Source organism: Lissotriton helveticus, chromosome 7 (genome assembly GCF_964261635.1).
Source record: "Lissotriton helveticus chromosome 7, aLisHel1.1, whole genome shotgun sequence".
NCBI classification, from domain to species: Eukaryota; Metazoa; Chordata; class Amphibia; order Caudata; family Salamandridae; genus Lissotriton; species Lissotriton helveticus.
The window spans coordinates 1696873374-1696893089 of NC_136068.1; the positions used below are offsets into that span (position 1 = coordinate 1696873374).

General features: G+C 46.6%; 1 protein-coding gene across 1 annotated transcript in view; it reads right to left on the reverse strand.

Moving 5' to 3' along the window:
* The window catches only part of LOC144769643 (IgGFc-binding protein-like), a 388460-nt gene extending 371734 nt beyond the window's left edge, over positions 1 to 16726 (reverse strand). Inside the window, exons 1-3 of the mRNA XM_078653819.1 lie at positions 16670 to 16726; positions 15962 to 16025; positions 13271 to 14497 (exon numbers count right to left, since the gene is read on the reverse strand). Coding sequence (XP_078509945.1) covers positions 13271 to 14497; positions 15962 to 16025; positions 16670 to 16726 — 1348 coding nt within the window. The remainder of the gene's footprint in view (positions 1 to 13270; positions 14498 to 15961; positions 16026 to 16669) is intronic.
* Between the last annotated feature and the right edge of the window lie 2990 nt (positions 16727 to 19716).

Here is a 19716-nt window from a genome sequence, read left to right on the forward strand (position 1 = left end):
CAAGCAGTGATGAAGGAGTGGTATGACCACAATGCTCACCCTGTGGAGTTGGAGCCTGGCCAGAAAGTGTGGGTGATGGAACCTGGAGAGCTTAGTGCCCTCCAGGATTGCTGGACAGGCCCCTTTGAGGTGATGGAGAAGAAGGGCAAGGCAACTTACTTAGTGGATCTGAAGTCCCCCCGGCAGTCCCTGCGGGTGCTCCATGCTAATCGCCTCAAACCCCACCATGAGAGGCCCGAGGTCATTTTAATGATGGTGACCGATGGAGCAGAGGAAGAGGAGAGTGAGCCTCTCCCTGATCTATTTTCGTCTCAGGAAAAGGATGGGTCGGTGGAGGGAGTGATTCTCTCCCCATCCCTAACTCCTGAACAGCGGGAGAACTGCCGCCAGGTCCTGGAGCAGTACTCCTCGCTGTTCTCCCTTATCCCGGGAAGGACCCACCTGTGTACCCATGATGTGGACATGGGAGACAGCCCACCAGTGAAGTCTAAGACCTACCGGCTGTCAGATAAAGTGAAGGCCAGCATCCACAGTGAAGTCACTAAAATGCTGGAGCTAGGAGTAATTGAACCTTCGAGTAGCCCCATGTCCAGTCCGGTGGTTCTGGTATCAAAAGCTGCCCCACCGGGCACCACTCCAGAACTAAGGTTCTGTGTGGATTACTGGGGTCTGAATTCAGTGACCAAAACTGATGCTTATCCGATCCCTAGGGCGGATGAACTCATTGACCGGCTCGGAGCTGCCCAATACTTGAGTACCTTTGACCTCACTTCCGGGTACTGGCAGATCTCCCTTACAGATGGAGCAAAGGAAAGGTCAGCCTTCTCCACGCCTGAGGACCACTACCAGTTCTGTGTAATACCCTTTGGGCTTAAGAACGCTCCTGCTACCTTTCAGCGGCTGGTGAACCAGGTCCTCTCCTGGATGGAGGCCTTCTCCGCTGCTTATCTGGATGACATTGCCGTCTTCAGCAGCAGCTGGGAGGACCGTTTGTGTCATCTACAAGCTGTTCTCCAGGCCCTGAAACAGGCTGGCTTGACAATCAAGGCGAGTAAATGTCAGATCGGGCAGGGGTCGGTGGTGTACCTAGGCCACTTGGTGGGCAGGGGAACGGTGCAGCCCCTCCAGGCGAAGATTAAGGCTATCATGGCCTGGGAGCCCCCAAGACCGAAACTGAGGTCCGAGCTTTTCTGGGCCTCACAGGTTACTACCGTCGCTTTGTGAAAGGGTATGGCACTATTGTGGCACCCTTAACTGAACTCACTTCCAAGAAGCAACCCCGACGGGTAGTCTGGACAGAAGCTTGTCAGCAAGCCTTTGGCACCTTGAAACAAGCAATGTGTGCTGCTCCAGTCCTCAGGGCTCCTGATTTTTCCAAGGAATTCATTGTCCAAACAGACGCATCAGAACATGGCATTGGGGCAGTGTTATCGCAACTCAAAGAAGAGGGTCTGGATCAACCTGTTGTCTTCCTGTCCAGGAGACTGCTTCCCCGGGAACAAAGGTGGAGTGCAATTGAGCGGGAAGCCTTTGTGGTGGTATGGGCTCTGAAGAAGTTGCGGCCATACCTGTTTGTCTCGCACTTCCTGGTGCAGACTGACCACCGACGCCTTCGTTGGCTGATGCAAATGAAGGGAGAGAATCCCAAGCTGTTGAGATGGTCTATCTCCCTACAGGGAATGGACTTCCGGGTAGAACATCGGCCTGGAGTGGGCCACGCCAATGCAGACGGTCTCTCTAGGTATTTCCGCCTTAGTGATGAGAACTCCCAAGGGGTTGGGTAGCTCTCCCCACTTTCAGCTGGGGGGGACGCGTGTTGGACCTGTCGTCCCTCTGGGTGGTCCCTCCTTTTATTTATTTATTTTTGTCCCCTTTTTGCCTCCTACTCCTTGTCATTTTTAAGTCCACTGGAATGTTGGCGTTGTCCTAGGGGTTAGGTGCTACCTTGACCTGAGAGGTTTTTTTATGCCTAGTCGCCCTCACTCAAAATGGTGGCTTGTAACTGTCACAATCTTTTTACCTCAGGGACTGGTCCATAGACTAATATGTGGAATCTAGAACCTTTTGGCTTATTCTGGACACATGGGACTAGGGGTATATAAGGCCAAATCCTGGGCGGCCATTTTGTTAAGTCTTCTGAGAGCTAGTGGGAGTGCAGGCTGTGGCGCTAGAGGGGTAGGACACCCAGAGGGTTGACTTCTTCTAAAGGGTTGCCTCCTTACTGTGGTCACCGTCCCTCGACCCATAGATCTGGCCCTGCTCGTTTAAACCTGTGACCCTGGTTATAGGACTTTAGTCAGTCAAGAGGAACTGATTCCTGACACGGGTGGGGTGGAGCTGAGCGAAAGGTCTGCCCTGTAAAACAGCTGAAGTAACCTGTCCAGGCGCACTAAAAAAGGAACGGAAGGGTATAGACAAGACTGAGGGAACCTTACAGCTGTCTTTCCCCCCAGAGACAACATACTCCTGTACTACCTGTCTTCACTCACCTGTATTGTGAAGTACTACTGGGAGGTCGTCCCCCCCCCCTTGGTGGCCCATTGATTGCCGGTGTGTCCGCTGTGGTGGGGTCCATCAGTCCTGCGGCCTCGACTCTAGCGGTAGCCCAGAAGGGTGTTGGGACTCCCAGTCGAGAAGGGGTGGGAGAGGGGCCGGTGACGGAGGTGTCCCGGGAGCGGCTGCCCGCTGTAAATTGAAAGCGGTGTGGTTGGCAGATCGAAACGGCAGTGACTCAGTGCTGCGCAGGCCCAGTAGAGGGTGAAACACTTTTCCCAAAAGGAGCGGAGTGGTGGTGAAGGAGTGCTGCTCGCAAGTGGGTCAGGAGGAGGGCCTTCCGGCTGCCTGAGGAGAGAGGCTGCACCACAGTGAAGCCACCGATCCTCCGCGCAGGCCCAGTAGCGTGGTTCTGCCAGGAAACGGTGAAAGCGCTCGAGGAAGGTGCCGAGGTGAGGTGAAAACCGGGGCTCCGACAGTGAGAGTGTCCTCCCCTCAAGGCGGGCTCTGTTGTAAGATCGGCCTGGCCTGTGAGGGAGCGGAAGCCGAACGGAAGGGCTAACGGTGGAGAAGAATTCTTCACAGCTGACAGAGACTGCTGAACTGGAACACAGGCGCTTTTGGTCGCAAGTAAGCGGGAAACTGAGGGCTGGTGAAGGACCTAGAATCCAAAGTGAGAGTCACCGGTTCTAGCAGTTAGACAACCATAGGAACCCTAGACAAACGGATTTTGGCAGGACGAGTAAGGTAAAACCAAGGGCCGGTGCAGCGCAAGACAAATTGAGCCAATGCATGAAACTAACTTTAACGTCAGCTTAACAGGAGGGGATTGATTTGGCTTCGGCTGAGCAAGCATCTGATGAGAAATTGCCTAAGCCATAGATAAGACGAAGGGACTCCAATCTAATTCACTATTGTTGCTCATTAGCCTTATGTAATGTGAAATGTTTTTCATATTGAACCTTGCCTAAACAGTCAAGAACCTGTCTGTAATCTGAAGGAAGAAGTGTAACTGTCTAAACTATTGATTTTAGGGAACGATGTATTGTGGAAATTTTCAGTGATGCAAGAAATTAAGGTTGAAGGTACCTGATGTGAGTAACAATATTATACCTAACAGAACAAGAGAGCCTAAAGAACTTTTATAAACGTGAACCGTATTTTTCTAAAACTGGTGTAGTGTCATCTTTTTGAGTGGTTGGGCGCGGGGTTCCTGTGAGGGTGTGACGCAAGCTTAGCACAGATTGCCTTGAGAATAGACCTTCCTACTCTGTGCCAGGCTACCCTATGTGGACTGGTGACCCCAGGTCTAACATAATTGGTGTTCAGTGGATGTTTTCTCTACAACCGAATAAAGCTTAATTTGATTTGATTTGAGTTGATTGTGAAAACTTTCAAAATACGAATAAAAGGAATTGTTGCGAATGAATACCCCAGAACGCGTTAGGAGAACTAGTGCAAACCCGTCCGTGTGTTAGAGGTCTTTGGAATCGATGTTCATAAAAGCCGAAGGGTCTCATGAAAAACAAGGAGTACCACCAACATGGAATCGCCGATTCCTAATGGGGTGTGTGGTTATACAAAAGTGAGAGAATTCTCCTTTTGTTAAGAAACCCCTCACTCACCACCTAGTGGTGACATGCTTCATCATCGGGGTCCACCCTAATGACCTAGCGTCATCAGGGTGTGCTACAACACCTGTTTACAGTGGAGCAGGTTGTGAGTGAGGGTGCGTGAAAAAAATTATAAGTGTGTTAAAAATGGTCCTGGTTTAACTTGGGAAAAATAAGATTTTTTATTTGCAAGCAACTGGACAATGTTAAAATCAATGGCGAGATAGAGTGAGGGTAATTATGAGCCCATGTATCTCTATGTGTATCTGGTCTACATGTTTCAACCATAAAGGTATAACTAAGCAGGTTTTCTTCAGGACCAATAAACCCTGAGAGTGGATGGTCTGCGTCCCCTAAAAGACGCACCTGGTCCTACTCTCTGGGACCACAAAAGGGCAAAATTGTGCCTGTGGTGTGGACTTGGACCACAATGGGTAAGCCTAAAAAGATCAAAATACCTGTAAAGGGAGAATGAAGACAAATGTCAGATTTTAAACTTTTACAAGCCTGTTACGTTGTGCAGTGTCTCACATTCGTGTCTGCATGCTGTTAGTCCCATTAGAAAAAGTACCTTTTGCTTGGCGTCGCAAAAGTCCAGGCACAAAGAGTTGCTGATTGTGCCTCTTCTCTGTGTGATGATGTAAAAGTGCCTTGGCCTTTATTTGGCGATAGATATTTACCACAACTTGCAAGCTTTACAGTTATACGTGCTGTACCTCTATATCTATTCAACTCACGCGCATTGTTATCATATTTATGTGGCGTGATAATGTCTCGCATTCAAATTGTGCAGGCGAGGTAATCTTTTATAGAAAGTGCATGTGCTACCATACTCAACACACTCAACAGAAAACCGGACTCACTCACATATAACATATAAGACACACAAGTAGTTGATATAAAGCTTACTCTCAATGGGGTATTTGGATACCTCATAGGGCGGGGAAAGGTAATCCTCACTACAAGAACGTATTCTGAAACATAAGATTTGTAAATAGTTTCATGAATAGCGAATCGTCTCAGAATAAACTGAGCCGTGCTAGTAGGTGAGCGCTGCCCGTTGTTGATCTATGCGCTCGTCTGACTGGGTAATTACTTACAGTTTCAGTGCGAGGTCTGTGGCCGTTACCTAGTTCTGTCCGCCGCCCTGCTACAACGAGACCGGGAGCTCGGGGCTCCCGCAATGGGCGGAGCTACGTGCCGGTCACGTGGGGCGTTGCTACGGGCGCCTAGGGAGCAGCTACGAGTATGGTGGCTGCAAAGGCTCAACACTCATCGCCTTTGATGGGGTTCGATTCTCTGCTGGGGAACTGGAGGAGGGGTATTAAATGGATTTGAAATTGTACACAAAGTGTGTCTACAATGTCGAAGTCATGAAAATTAGTTGATTCCAAAAATCCAAATGCCATGGTCCACTTCGGTGGAGTTAGATTTTCGGTGGGGATGCCGATATAGGGATACTAAATTAAGGATATTTACAATATGATCGGCAATCTTAAGGATAAGAATATTGGTGTGTAAAAGGAGTACATTGTACTGTAATTGTAAATGGGCCATCCTTGCCAATAGGCACTGATGGGGTCATAGATTGCATGAAATGCAATGCTAGGAAAGTACAGAGTAGGTTATTTCTAGGATGACAAAATGTGCTAATCATTGGTTGGCCAAAACTGTACGCTCAGGTATGTAAATGCAGTAGTGACAAGGACTTGGATGTGGGCAGTGTCATCATTTGTCTCGATGTTGGGTTGCCCGTTGGGGTGCGCCCATAGGATAGGGCTGCTAGCACAGAAATGGTTATGATTGTGTGGCCAGAATGGGGCAGATCTAGTGTTATTTAAGTACTGATGCCCACGGGATATTATCATTGAGGCCTGTTTTGTGCGTCGACAATCTGTAGACCCTACGTTGCTCTTTTTCATACAAGAGTTGTTGAGTATTGGGTCCAGATGGAATTTGTTCAATGATGGTCCATCTCATATCATTTGGTGTGTGGTGAGCCTCTAGGAAATGATCCGTTAGTTTCGTCGCATTCTTCTTGCACCGTATGGTGCTGCGGTGCTCACAGATGCGTTGCATGACTTTGCGAATTGTCATGCCTACGTAGGATTTCCCGCAAGCACACTTGATCAGATATACAACATTGGCACTGTTGCAGTTTGTATGTGTACGTTGTTCCCAGACTTTGCCTTCCTCCAAGTTCAAAGTCTTTGTGTTCTCTGTGAGGTGACACACACTGCAGTCCCCGCATTTGAAGTGTCCTGTTACTGATTGAAGGTTCCATGTCTCTGTGACACTCGGGTTCAGATTGGTAGGTTTCACTTTTGGTCTGGTGTTAACTAGGCTGTTTTTTAGACTGGGTGCCTTTTTGTAGGAGAAGAGTGGTTTTTCCCATTGTAGCGAACCCGTATTCACTATTAACCAATGTTTATTGATGCATTTGCTTACTTGGTTCGATATGGTGTTGTACGTGGTAAAACAGGTGAGTGGCACTTGGTCATTGTGAACCATTCTGTCTTCAAGGAGCACATCTCTAGGTTGATTCCTGGCTCTCTTCTGGCATTTTTCAATGATCTTAGATGGGTACCCACGTTGCTTCAGTTTACTGGTTAGATCCTGTGCTGGGGCTTTATAGTCCGATAGTTTGCTACAGTTTCTGCGTAACCTTAGATATTGCCCATAAGGCAAGTTTTCTCTGAGTGGGCGGGGGTGGAAGCTTTCATATCTAAGGAGGTTGTTCTTGGCAGTTGGTTTGAAAAAGGTTTTCGATGTTAACCCATTTTCCTCTTTTGAGATTTCTATGTCCAAGAAGACCATTTGTTGTTTGTCATAACAGTGGGTGAATCTCAGATGTGGGTCACAGGTGTTAATCCATGTGATGAACTCTTTGAGTGTTTCTTCTGGTCCTTGCCAGATGGCTAGGACGTCATCAATGTATCGTCGCCAAAACTTGATGTGGTCAATGAAGGGGTTCGTCTCAGCTAGGATGAACTTCTCTTCAAAATCATGGACATACAATCCAGCCACGCTTGGGGCAAAAACACTGCCCATGGAGGTACCTCCAGTTTGGAGGAACAGTGAGCCTTCGTATTCAAAATAGTTCCTTTTTAGTGCAAGGGTGGCACATTGGAGGATGAAGGATTTAGGTGTCTGGTGCTCCCAAGTATTGCATTCCAGGATTGTTTTGAGTACATTAATAGTGGCATCCTGTGGTATGCTGGTGTATAAGCTTTCAATGTCAAAGCTAAGTAAGATAGTTTCATCATCTACTCTGATTTCATTGATGAGTACCAACAGGTTTTTTGTGTCCTTCAGATATGTGGGTGTAGATTATACGATGGATTTGAGGAAAAAGTCACAGAACCTTGAGAGTGGTTCTAACAGTGAACCGATCCCTGACACGATTGGCCTGCCAGGGGGGGGGGGGATTTTTCCTTTGTGCATTTTAGGCACAATATAGAAATACAGGATTTGTCCTTCCGTCTTACTGAGGTAATCCGCTTCCTGTTTGGAAATTTTTCCAGTTGCCTCAGCCGTCTCTACCAGTTGAAGAATTTCTGTTTTAAGGTCTTCTGTGGGATCTCTTGGTAGCAGTTGGTAATTCCTCACATCCCCTAGCAATCTCCTACATTCTGTATTTTAGTCAGTTTTGTTCATTATTACCAAGCCACCTCCTTTGTCTGCTGGCTTGATTATGATGGTGTTATCTGCTTTTAGATTCAGGATGGCATTTTGTTCTGCTTTGCTTTTGTTTTGGAATTGTTTGGTTTCTCTCATTTGTTCGATGTCATTGAACACTGCCTGTTCAAACGCGTTGATCTCGACAGGAATGGTATGAGGTGGCGGTATGAATGTGGACTTGATCCTCAGACTTGTTTCATTCGGTTTCCCCTCTGTGTCCTTACTAGGGTGTTTCTCAAAAAAAGCTTTTAATTTCAATTTTCGGAAGAAGAGGGACAGCTCGCAGTGAAGCTTGAATTTGTCTAGTCGTGTCGTTGGTACAAAACCAAGGCCTTTGTTGAGGACTTTGGTTTCTATGTCAGTGAGGGTTCTTGACGATAGATTAGTCACTAGCTCCTCATGTTGCTGGGGCCCGCTTTGTTCGTTCCTGCTCTGCTTCTGGTGTTGTTGCCCACTGGGTCCTCCTCCTCCCATTGGACATTGTTCCCGGGTTTTTCCGACCCCTTCCGCGCCTGCCTCTGTTGGAAAAAGGAGGGCGGTATTGGTGTGGTTGGAAAAAATGAGGTTGGAATGGTGGTTGCCATCCGTACATCGGGAATGGTTGGTCTGGCACAAAAGGTGTAGGAAATGGAGGCTGGCTGTATTGTGGCCATTGGTAATGTCCTCTAAATCCACCTCTTTGTCTTTGTTTCGGATTACTATTTCCAGAGCCTCCGCTGTTGTTCGAACTGTTGGAGGTGTTGCTAGAAGTATCCAAGTCTGGGTCTGGACCTGGTGTGGCTTTATAATCCGCATCCGAGTAGGGGTATGCCTTCACAAATGAGAATCGTTTAAGGTCTTTTTGAAATTTCTGGACCTTCTGCTGGGTGAGATTTTCCCTGTATTCGTTAATCTCCTTGTTCAGGTCATCAAGTTTCTTTTTATATCCTGTTATACTGGCCTTTATATGAGCTTCCGTGACTTGTATTTCTATCTGTATTTTTTCGGATAGACGTAGTGCAGTCTTAAGGATAAGCATGATCCAGTCATGCGTACAGTTCCATGCTATACAGGCCCAGTCTCTTCTGAACGTCTGGTCATCTAGGAAGATGCGTGGAGCGTTAGTGACCAGCAATCCCTCAGGTGCCATTTGGTTGGTCACATATTCCTTAAGTATTGTGCCATGAAGTATGGTTCTGATCCGGTTTCTTTTCATCTCTGTTAATTTATCCCAGTCTGATGTTTGGGAGATTGTGTTGCTTATGTTTGCGTCTGCAAACACCGCAAGGTTGCCCATGATGGAGTCTATTTCTTCTGTGGAGTAAGTTAAGCCTTGGTTGTCTGCCATGATTAATCAGTGTGTCCTGGAGTTGGGTGAGCAGTGAGGCAGGCAGTACTGCTAGGTATCAGCTCTCGCAGCTGTGCGCTGCCAGGACATGAAAAACAGTAGGGAGAGCAAGGATTTTAGTTCACATAGGTGAACGGGGAATACTCCTGTACCCCTGGGTATATCGTTAGAAACAACCAAGGAGTACCACCAACATGGAATCGCCGATTCCTAATGGGGTGTGTGGTTATACAAAAGTGAGAGAATTCTCCTTTTGTTAAGAAACCCCTCACTCACCACCTAGTGGTGACATGGTTCATCATCGGGGTCCACCCTAATGACCTAGCGTCATCAGGGTGTGCTACAACACCTGTTTACAGTGGAGCAGGTTGTGAGTGAGGGTGCGTGAAAAAAATTATAAGTGTGTTAAAAATTGTCCTGGTTTAACTTGGGAAAAATAAGATTTTTTATTTGCAAGAAACTGGACAATGTTAAAATCAATGGCGAGATAGAGTGAGGGTAATTATGAGCCCATGTATCTCTATGTGTATCTGGTCTACATGTTTCAACCATAAAGGTATAACTAACCAGGTTTTCTTCAGGACCAATAAACCCTGAGAGTGGATGGTCTGCGTCCCCTAAAAGACGCACCCGGTCCTACTCTCTGGGACCACAAAAGGGCAAAATTGTGCCTGTGGTGTGGGCTTGGACCACAATGGGTAAGCCTAAAAAGATCAAAATACCTGTAAAGGAAGAATGAAGACAAATGTCAGATTATAAACTTTTACAAGCCTGTTACGTTGTGCAGTGTCTCACATTCGTGTCTGCATGCTGTAAGTCCCATTAGAAAAAGTACCTTTTGCTTGGCGTCGCAAAAGTCCAGGCACAAAGAGTTGCTGATTGTGCCTCTTCTCTGTGTGATGATGTGGAAGTGCCTTGGCCGTTATTTGGCGATAGATATTTACCACAACTTTCAAGCTTTACAGATATATCTTATTTTTCCCAAGTTAAACCAGGACAATTTTTAACACACTTATAATTTTTTTCACGCACCCTCATTCACAACCTGCTCCACTGTAAACAGGTGTTGTAGCACACCCTGATGACGCTAGGTCATTAGGGTGGACCCCGATGATGAAGCATGTCACCACTAGGTGGTGAGTGAGGGGTTTCTTAACAAAAGGAGAATTCTCTCACTTTTGTATAACCACACACCCCATTAGGAATCGGCGATTCCATGTTGGTGGTACTCCTTGTTTGTTTCTAACAATATACCCTGGGGTACAGGAGTATTCCCCGTTCACCTATGTGAACTAAAATCCTTGCTCTCCCTACTGTTTTTCGGGTCTCATGACAAGCCTGCCAGAGTGTGCAGACAAGTTTACATTTCAGTATTCAAATAATTAGCTTGGCTATCATCACTAGGATACAGCAAGAGGTCGAGGAAGTGCTTTTTTCTATCCACCAAGGGGGAGCAGAGTTTTTTTGGGAAAATTACTGCTGAGCCGCTTAGTGTCAGGGTCAATGAGACCAGCCAATGTTCTTTGGAGTACATTAGGAAAGCTGCACGAGGTTCAATAGTAAAGGGGTACTAGGGCTGTTTCGCCGCTAGACTGTTCAACAGACCTACACTTGCGGCTATAGTAAGATGCACAATCCCTTCCACACTCAGAATTACTTAATGGTTCAGCTAAATAGACCAAAACATAGTCACATATTTTAATATTAATTTATTTATTTGAAAGGTTTTATATAGTGCTGGCTAGGCCCGTGGGTATCAGTGCGCTTTACAAGAACAGAGGCAGTACAATAAGTAGAAACAATTTTTCAGGGATAAGTGTAAATAGTAAAAAAAAAACACAACAACTTGATTTAGATAAAAAGGACAGGTACAAGCAAAATATATGAGGGGGGGCAGAAAGAACACACAGTCAGTTACAGCAGCACAATTGGTTTGGAAATCAAAAAGGAGGCGGACAGGGTAGTTAACATGGGGGAGGGAAGAGCTCAAAAGAGGGGCTAAGCAATAAAGTGAGGTGGGTGAGCCGACTTTCTGGAGGATTGACCAGGTATGGGTGGCAATAGACTAAATGGGGAGAGGACTGGTGGAGGATGGAAGGAAGAGGGAGGGGGACAAGATATGGGTAGACATGGGGGGAAGATGGGGTAATGGGGAGGTGTTAGAGTGGTAGACGGTTAACAGAAAAGATGAGGCTGACTAATAAAGTGGGGAGGGGCAAGGAGGGAAAATAGATAAAGCAAAAATTAACATTAATACAAGGGGAGATAGTAGAGTCTGAAAAGAGATTGTGGACAACGTATTTGTTGAGGAGGTGGAATTTGAGGCCTTTTTTTTCTAATAGAAAGCACAATATACATTCAGATGTACGTATTGACTGAACTATGCAGTTTAAGGTGCGCTCATATGTTTACAGGCTCTTTAGACAGTTTAAAATACCCTCAGATGACTTACTGGCGCAAACAAAGTCAAAACAGACATTCTAGGATCCACTCAATTATATGTACTAGAATAAATAGCGTGCAATACTCACGGATATACTTACTTCTTACATTGCCATTCTGAAGTATACGCAAAGGTTCTTATTGGCTTGGAAAATGTATGGCACACACATATACTTACTGGAAAAAAGATACTTTCTAATACACACCAAACTACTTACTGCCTTAGCCAGTCTGTGATTCACTCAGATATAAACACAGTATCTCGGTGTGTAAGCTGCACTCAGATATACTCACTGCATCCTGTACTGTAAGAGGCACTCAAATATACTCACTGTATCTAAAGTGCAAGAGGCACTCACCTTAACTCAGTGTATCTCGTAGTGTAAGATTAACTCAGCTATTCTCACTGCATCTTGTAGTGTAAGATGCACCCAGATATACTCACTGTATCTTATAGTGTAAGAGGCGCTTATATATGCTCACAGCATCCCGTAGTGTAAGAGACACTCAGATATAATCACTGCATACCGCAGTGTAAGAGACATTCAGATATACTCACTGTATCTCGTAGTGTAAGATGCACTCACATATACTCACCGTATCTCGTAGTGTGAGGGGCACTGAGATATACTCACTGCATGCCTTAGTGTTAGAGACACTCAGATATAATCCCTGCATCCCGTAGTGTAAGAGACACTCACATCTACTCACTGTATCTTGTGGTGTAAGATTCACTCACATCTATTCGTATCACGTAGTGTAAAAAATTCTCACTGTACCTCATATTGTAAGACGCACCAACGTATACTTACTGCATCTCGTAGTGTTAGAGGCACTCACACTTACTGCATCTCGTAGTGTGAGACACTAACGTATAGTCACTGTTTCTTGTAGTCTAAGATGCACTCACACATACTCACTGTATCCCATATTGTAAGTTGCACTTATCTTGTAGTGTGAAATTCACACATATTTATACTCAGCGGCAGGGTACTTTCTAATACACACTATAGTACTAATTACGTTAGCTTGTCTGTGATTCACTCAACTGTAAACACTGCATCTTGTACTGTAAGATGCACTCAGATGTACTTACAGTATCTTGTAGTGTGAGAGGCGCTCATATATACTCACTGTATCTCGTTGTGTGAAAAGCACTTATATGTACTCACTGTATCCCGCTGTGTAAGATGCACTAAGACATACTCACTGTATCTCACAGTGTGAGAGCCACACATACATGCTTACTGGATTAAAGATACTTTCTAATACACACTCAAATACTTACTGCCTTATCCAGTCTCAGCTATAAACACCGTATCTCGTAGTGTAAGATGCACTTACCTATACTCACTGGATCTCGTAGTGTGAGAGTCACACATATATACTTACAGGATTAAAGATGCTTTCTAATACGCACTCAAATACATACTGCCTTAGCCAGTCTGTGATTCACTCAGCTATCTCGCAGTGTAAGATGCACTCAGATATACTTGCTATATCTCGTAGTGTGAGAGGCACTCACATATACCCGCTCTGTCACTTTGTGTAAAAGCCACTCAGATATACTCACTGTCTCTCGTAATGCAAGAGGCACTCAGATATACTCACTGTATCTTGTAATGTAAGAGGCACTCAGATATACTCACTATAAGGGACACTCAGATATAATCCTTGCATCCCTGACATTAACAATGTCATGGAACATACTCACGGGCAATGCAGGTTCCCGGTGATCCATACCCATCGTTGGCAGATATTCCGAAACTCAGAACCTCGAATGGAGAGCTGCCGTCTATCATGTTGATGCTGTAATGTTTCCCCAAGCTGAAGCTGCTCCAAGAGAAGTCTATGCCCTCAATCGGACTCCATTTCAGTCCAGGGATGGACGCTTTGTTGGAAGTCATTCTCGCTGTTGCTGATGTCTTGGCCACCAGGATGACACTGTTATCAAAGCCTAACAATCCAAACGTGATGTAGGACACGCAATACCTGTCAACATCTGGTATATTGATCATGAAGGGATCATATATAGTGCCATCTTCGGCAGTCCAGCCTGTGAAGTAGAGAATGACCTGGATGCCTATAGTGGCCTTGATGTAGAGAGGGTTCGCCTGCATAACTTCAAGCTTCACCACTTCTCCCGCTCCCAAGGTCTTGGTCTCTTTGCTGGATCCTGCTTGGTAGTCCAGGCGTGTGGTTTGGGATGCTGTGATAAATACGTAATTAGATCCGGTCTTTAAGGGAATCGCAGGCACAATGAATGTCCCCCCCCAGCTGATGGTGGGCAGGAGCTGTTCATAGACATGATTGCAGTTGGAGTTTTTCCATGTGCAGGTGTGGCCGGTAATCACAGCCGTGGGTTTGGAGGAAACAACCTTGGTGCCGGTCAAGTCTACGTTGCTTTGGATCTGAATGGCCTGCAGAGGCTCAAGCATGACCGAGAGAGTGGTGTCTGGTGGATACGTTTTTTCCTGGAAGGTGACTTCACCTTTGAGGTAGATTTCAACATTGTTGGTTTCTCCATTGTTGATCACTGAGAACACATTAAATCTATCTGACTGTTCGTCTTGTGGTGTCACAATGTAGTGCTCTGTGCCCCAGGTTTGCGTTGGGTACACTATGGTAGTGTCAGTGCTCAAAGTCTTATTGTTCACTGAGAAGACAGAGATGTCCTTGTCTGCCTGGATGGTGACAGTATTGCAGAATTTGCCTGTCCCGATGAGTTGAGCACTGCTTGGTATCTGCAGAGTCACCGTCTCCCCCTCGTTCACCGTAAGCACTTTAGAAAAGCTCGTCTTTTGGAGGGTCACAGTGACCGTAGTCGAGGCGGCGTAGCCTGTGATCAGCACTTGCAATGTTGGCTCTTCACCGTTGGTTTGGAAATTCTGCATGAACACGGTGACGAAGTTCTTTCCTAGGGAGTCCGATGAGCAGGGACCTAGGGGAGAGAAAGATAGAGTCAAGATGTGGATCTTATTATTTTGAGATCAGCAACAGTTATTGGGCTTACAAAGGGATCTGGTCAGATGTGCTCGTTGTAAACCCAGACCCATTAAAAGCTCCTCTCTTGGGTACTGATTGCTCTAATGCGAAATGCCTCATTGCCAATCATGCGCCATGTTAAAGGGAAGCTGGGAGTGCAAAGCTTTCAAGGTTGCGGCTTTACATCAGTCCCAGCTTTATGGTAAAGAGTGCTAGGCATGCTGGGACTTGTAGGCTAATACCATTCTTGAGGACAGTAAGGATGCATGTTCTTGAATAGTTAGTGTTGTTGGCTGAAAATAAACCCTCATGACATGGGTCGAGTTGAGTGCTGTGAGAGTGGTCTACCTGTCACTTTCCTTAGGGACACCATTATTTTCTATTCCCAGTTACCAGATGCCCATCTCCTGCCAGTGTACATGTCTATCAGAATCATACTCTCATCCCTCATGCCCACGCAGGTGGCAGATTGTTCCCTTGCACTATGCGGCTGCCGACTGGTCTTGCCTGCCAAGGCTCCTTTTTAGGTCTCGCCTGATCCAGCACATGCACTGATCTGGCCAAGACATTTAGTCAGTGGCTTTTTGAAGTGCTACCAAAGGCATTTCCAGCCATCAGCTTGCGATTATGCGCACAAGCGCGCACCCTCGCCCTACCTCTCCAATCACTGTTGCGAGCGCATCCCTCTCGTGCCTCGCACAGAGCGCGTCATGGCGATCACTTTCGCTTTCACCGCGATTGCGATGACTTTCGCTTTCACGGCTGCACAGCATTCCTTTTACTGCCGCGCGGCCGACGCTTGTTGGCTTTAAAATTCTGATCACCCTAGTTCTATCCCCTTATGTGCTCGCTATTGCCCAGTTTAATTTGCCTACAACTTCTCCCATACTAATAGTTTTGGCTGAGCCTTCTGTCTGGTCAGACTGTGCCCAAACTGCACTTCTGCGCCAAAGATGCTGAGTCTGCAGAAACAGAGTTGCTTTTTATGCGCCTCCCGTCCCCGTATATGCTAGGACGATAGACACTTCATTACAATTAACGACCCTCCGACACTAAAGAGAGATTAGCTCGGCGCAGACTATTTATAAATAGACAAGACATATACTCGGCGGACGCCTCATAATGTTTTGACTCACTCCTATTGATAAAAAACTGACTTACGTACATTTTCTGTTGCATGTAGTACAACATTATACGAAACAGTGATTTTACAGCTAGGAAAATATGTTTCCGGAAATATAAACACATTTTATTAATTTCAGTTTAGTAGTAACTTTAATACGATGCATGTCAGTATTAAATACGTCAACATTTCTCGTACCCGAAAACGATCTCTAATAACCCTGGGTTTATCATCACTTTGTCTATGAGATTATTTCTTAATTGCGTGTTTCTTCCTAAAGCATGGTTGGCACGCTACCTTCAACAACAAGTAGCAATGAGCACTGACTCCATAGTCCTTCTTCACTTTTATTCAGGGTTTGCTGTTTCCGTTGCCATGGATACCAGACGCTGACTTACATCCCCTCTCCAACTCTTCTTTTCTGTTCGACCCCCTGTACCTGGAATCAAAGTATTGCCTGTGCCGTTTCGGGGACGGGCGTGGCTGCACGAGGATCTGTAATGTTGCCTGCTTCATACACACCACAAAAGACAGGAAGCCCAGGTGTGGGGGTTAACTGTTATTTATTATAATACTACTTGCAGGAGAGCGCCGGGACGTCCGGTGCCCTCGGGAGTTTCTGCCGACTTGCGCTATTCAGTGCGATCGGAAGATGGCCGCATCGCGCGCTACGTCATTACGTAGCGCACAAACACTAGAGTGAGACTCTATATATCTCCCCCTTTTTGTACCACAACATAAACACAATGTTCTGCCAGTGTCGAGCTATTGTCCTTCTCCCAGTTCATAGTCTTGAATCTTGCAGGTCTCACAGTCACTCTTCCCCCTCGTGTACGCCTTACTGGGGTGGGGGTCACTTCCCTGGAACTGTTCTCTTCTGGGCTCACCACCTTATCCTCCAGAGCACCCGGTCTTTCTTTCCATGGGGTCTCTCTCTTCTCCTAGATGCTCTTCTGCTATTGAGACCTAACTGTCCCCTTGCTCCTCGCTCGGTCCTCCTGCTACCATGCTTCTTTCTTCTTCCGGGCTGACAATTTCATTCTCCTGTGACCTCATGTCCATCGTTGTTCTCTCTCTTTCTTCAGGGAACCATTGTGGAATCTTACTACATCGGGACATGCGATCTTGGGACCACACGTTCCCATTGCTGAGCAATGCCGCCCTGTCATACACTTCGTTTACTTGTAGTGGTCGACTGTATTTGCTGTCGCCTTTTTTCCGAAGTACAGCCAGTTTCACTCTGACCCATTCCCCTTTCTCCAAGAGTGTTTCCTTCACATTCCCTCTCTTAATATAATGTTCAATATAGATTATTTGGGCTTTTTCTGGATTGTGCTGCCCCACCGCGGGGGACCATTTGCTTGTCACAGTCTTTTCCTTCCAAGCCAGGTTGTCTTTAGTGAAAGGATCCTTACCCCTCAAAATCTGGAAGGGGCTGTACCCCGTGCTCGTGGGGGTGATGTGGTAGGCCCATATCATATTTTGGACTTCCTTTTCCCAGTCCTTGCCCATCGTGATGGTCGCTTGGATGGTGCCCATTAGGACCCTGTAGAAACGTTCCACTTCCGGCTGGGTGGTATATGGAGGTGTGCTTGGTTTTGATGCCATTCCTCCCCATACACTTGTACCATTTCTCTGAGGTAAACTGGGGATCATTGTCACTTAGGATCGATCTCGGTATGCCTTCTCTGAGGAAGATAGAAGTGAGGAATCGTAGTACTGTATCAGTGTCCATTTCTTCTTGCACGTGCACTTCCGGCCACTTCGAGTATCTGTCAACGATGACACATAGGTATTTCGGGGTGCCCTGGGTGTCTAGTATGGGCCGGAGGATGTCAATGGATGACTCCTCCCAGGGGTTTGTCGGATTGGTGAACTTCCCTAAGGCTGGTCTCAGGGGTATCATGGTCTTATCTGTTCGTTGGCACTGGTCACATTCTCTCACGTGTCTCTCTATTAGGATGTCCATTCCAGGCCACCAGTACATCTGCTTTGTTCTCATTTTGGTCTTCACGATCCCTAGGTGCCCTTCAGGTAGTATCGCTAACAGGCGTGGCAACAGCAATGCCGGGGGAACGACTTTGTCTCCTCGGTACATGAAGGTGCCTTTGTCATCCAGAGATAGTTCTTCTCGCACTTCATAAAACTTCTTGAGTGGTGTCCGCAAATGTCTCTTCTCTGGCCATCCTCGGATGATATATTCCTTTACTTCTTGGATGTCTAGGTCTGCTCCGTATGCCTCGGTCCACTCTTGGTTGCTAATCACCTTCTCCGGGTCTTCCATCAAGGCCACCATTTCTTCACTCTCTTCTGCACCGTCCGGTGCTCCTTCCATGGCGGCAGCTCTACTAAGGTAATCTGCTACCTTGTTCTTATTTCCCGGGATGTATTCCACGTCGTATCTGTATTCGAGTAATTTCAGTGTCATCTTGGCGATTCGAAGGGGTAGCACTCGCATGTCCACTAGACATGAGCACTTTGACGAGGGGTTTATGGTCAGTCTTGAGTTGGAACCTCGTGCCCCATAGGAATTAACTAAATTTACCCATGGCCCATACTACTGCCAGCATCTCTTTCTCCGTGACGCTGAATGTTTGTTCTGTGGGTGATAGAGCTCTGGAGGCGAAGCTGAGAGTTTCCGTAGTTCCATTCCTCCTTTCCTGCATGAGGACTGCGCCCAGTCCCTTATCGCTGGCATCCGTCGTCAGCACTGATTGCTCTTGGGGATCATATCCCTGTAGGGGTACGGCTTGGCTGATATCGTTCTTTAGGCCATTCAATTCTCTCTGCGTCTCTTCTGTCCATGCAAACACTGTTTTGTTCCTTATGAGTTGCCTTAGGTGGTGTGTCTTGGTAGCAAAATGTTGTACAAATGTTCTGTAATATTCAGCCATCCCTAAGAAGGATCTCACTTCTTCCTTGCTGGATGGTGGCGGTGCGTCCCAAATGGCCTTTACATTTGCCCTTTTTGGTGTGATGCCGTGTTCTCCTATCTCATGTCCTAAGTAGGTGACGGAGGTCATTCCTAGACGGCACTTCTCCCTCTCCGCAGTTAAGCCCTTTTCTTCTATGACTCAAGGCACCAGGTCTAATTTCTTGTCGTGATCTCTTGGATCCTTCTCCATCACCAATATATCGTCTTGGAAATACTGCACTCCCTCAATGTCTTTGAAGAGTCGGTGCATTAATTTCTGAAACACGGCAGCTGCTGACGTAAGTCCAAACGGCATTCTGCGGAATTGATAACATACAAAGGGCGTTATGAACGACGTTAGTCTCCGGCTCGCCGGGTGCAAGGCTATCTGGTGATAGACTGACGTGAGATCAATGGTGGAGGACCATTTTACTCCTTTGGTCTTCGCTAGCATTTTCTTCGATGCAGGGGGAATTTCTCCACCACAATGCACTTATTAAGTTCCCTCAAGTCCACACAGAGCCTGACCTTTCCATTGGGTTTCGTCGCTACCACCAAGGCGCCAACCACTCTGCACAGTTTATTGGTTCGATGATGTCATTTTCCTCCAATCTGCGCAACTCTTGCTGTACAGCTTCTCGCACTGCGATGGGAATATTCCTCACCTTGTGAGAAACCGGTCTGGCGTCCTCTTTGAGTTCTATCCTGTGTGTGAATTTTTCCAATTTACCGACCTTTCCCCCGGACACTTTGGGGAAGTCTCTCTTCATTTTCTGGAAGTCCGGCCAACGATCGGGTGCAGTCATCAGCACTTGCGTGTATCCTCCTGGGTCCAGCTCTATTCCTAGATCGCCTTGATCTATCCACCCCAGGAACGACGGTCCCTTTTCCACCACATACAACTTGCACTCTGCAATCCGCCCTTTGAATTCGAAGGTTAGTACTCTGTAGCCCACCATGGGTATTGGTTCTCTCGTGTACGTGACTGGTCTAATGTCTGGAGGTTCCAACCGTGGGCCTAGGCTTGGTCTAAACTTCTCATTCCACACTGCTCTTTGAACGATAGTGTACGGGGAGCCAGAGTCTGCTACTATTTTGATCTGCACACCTCCGATCACCATGTCGCATTGTGGCTTGC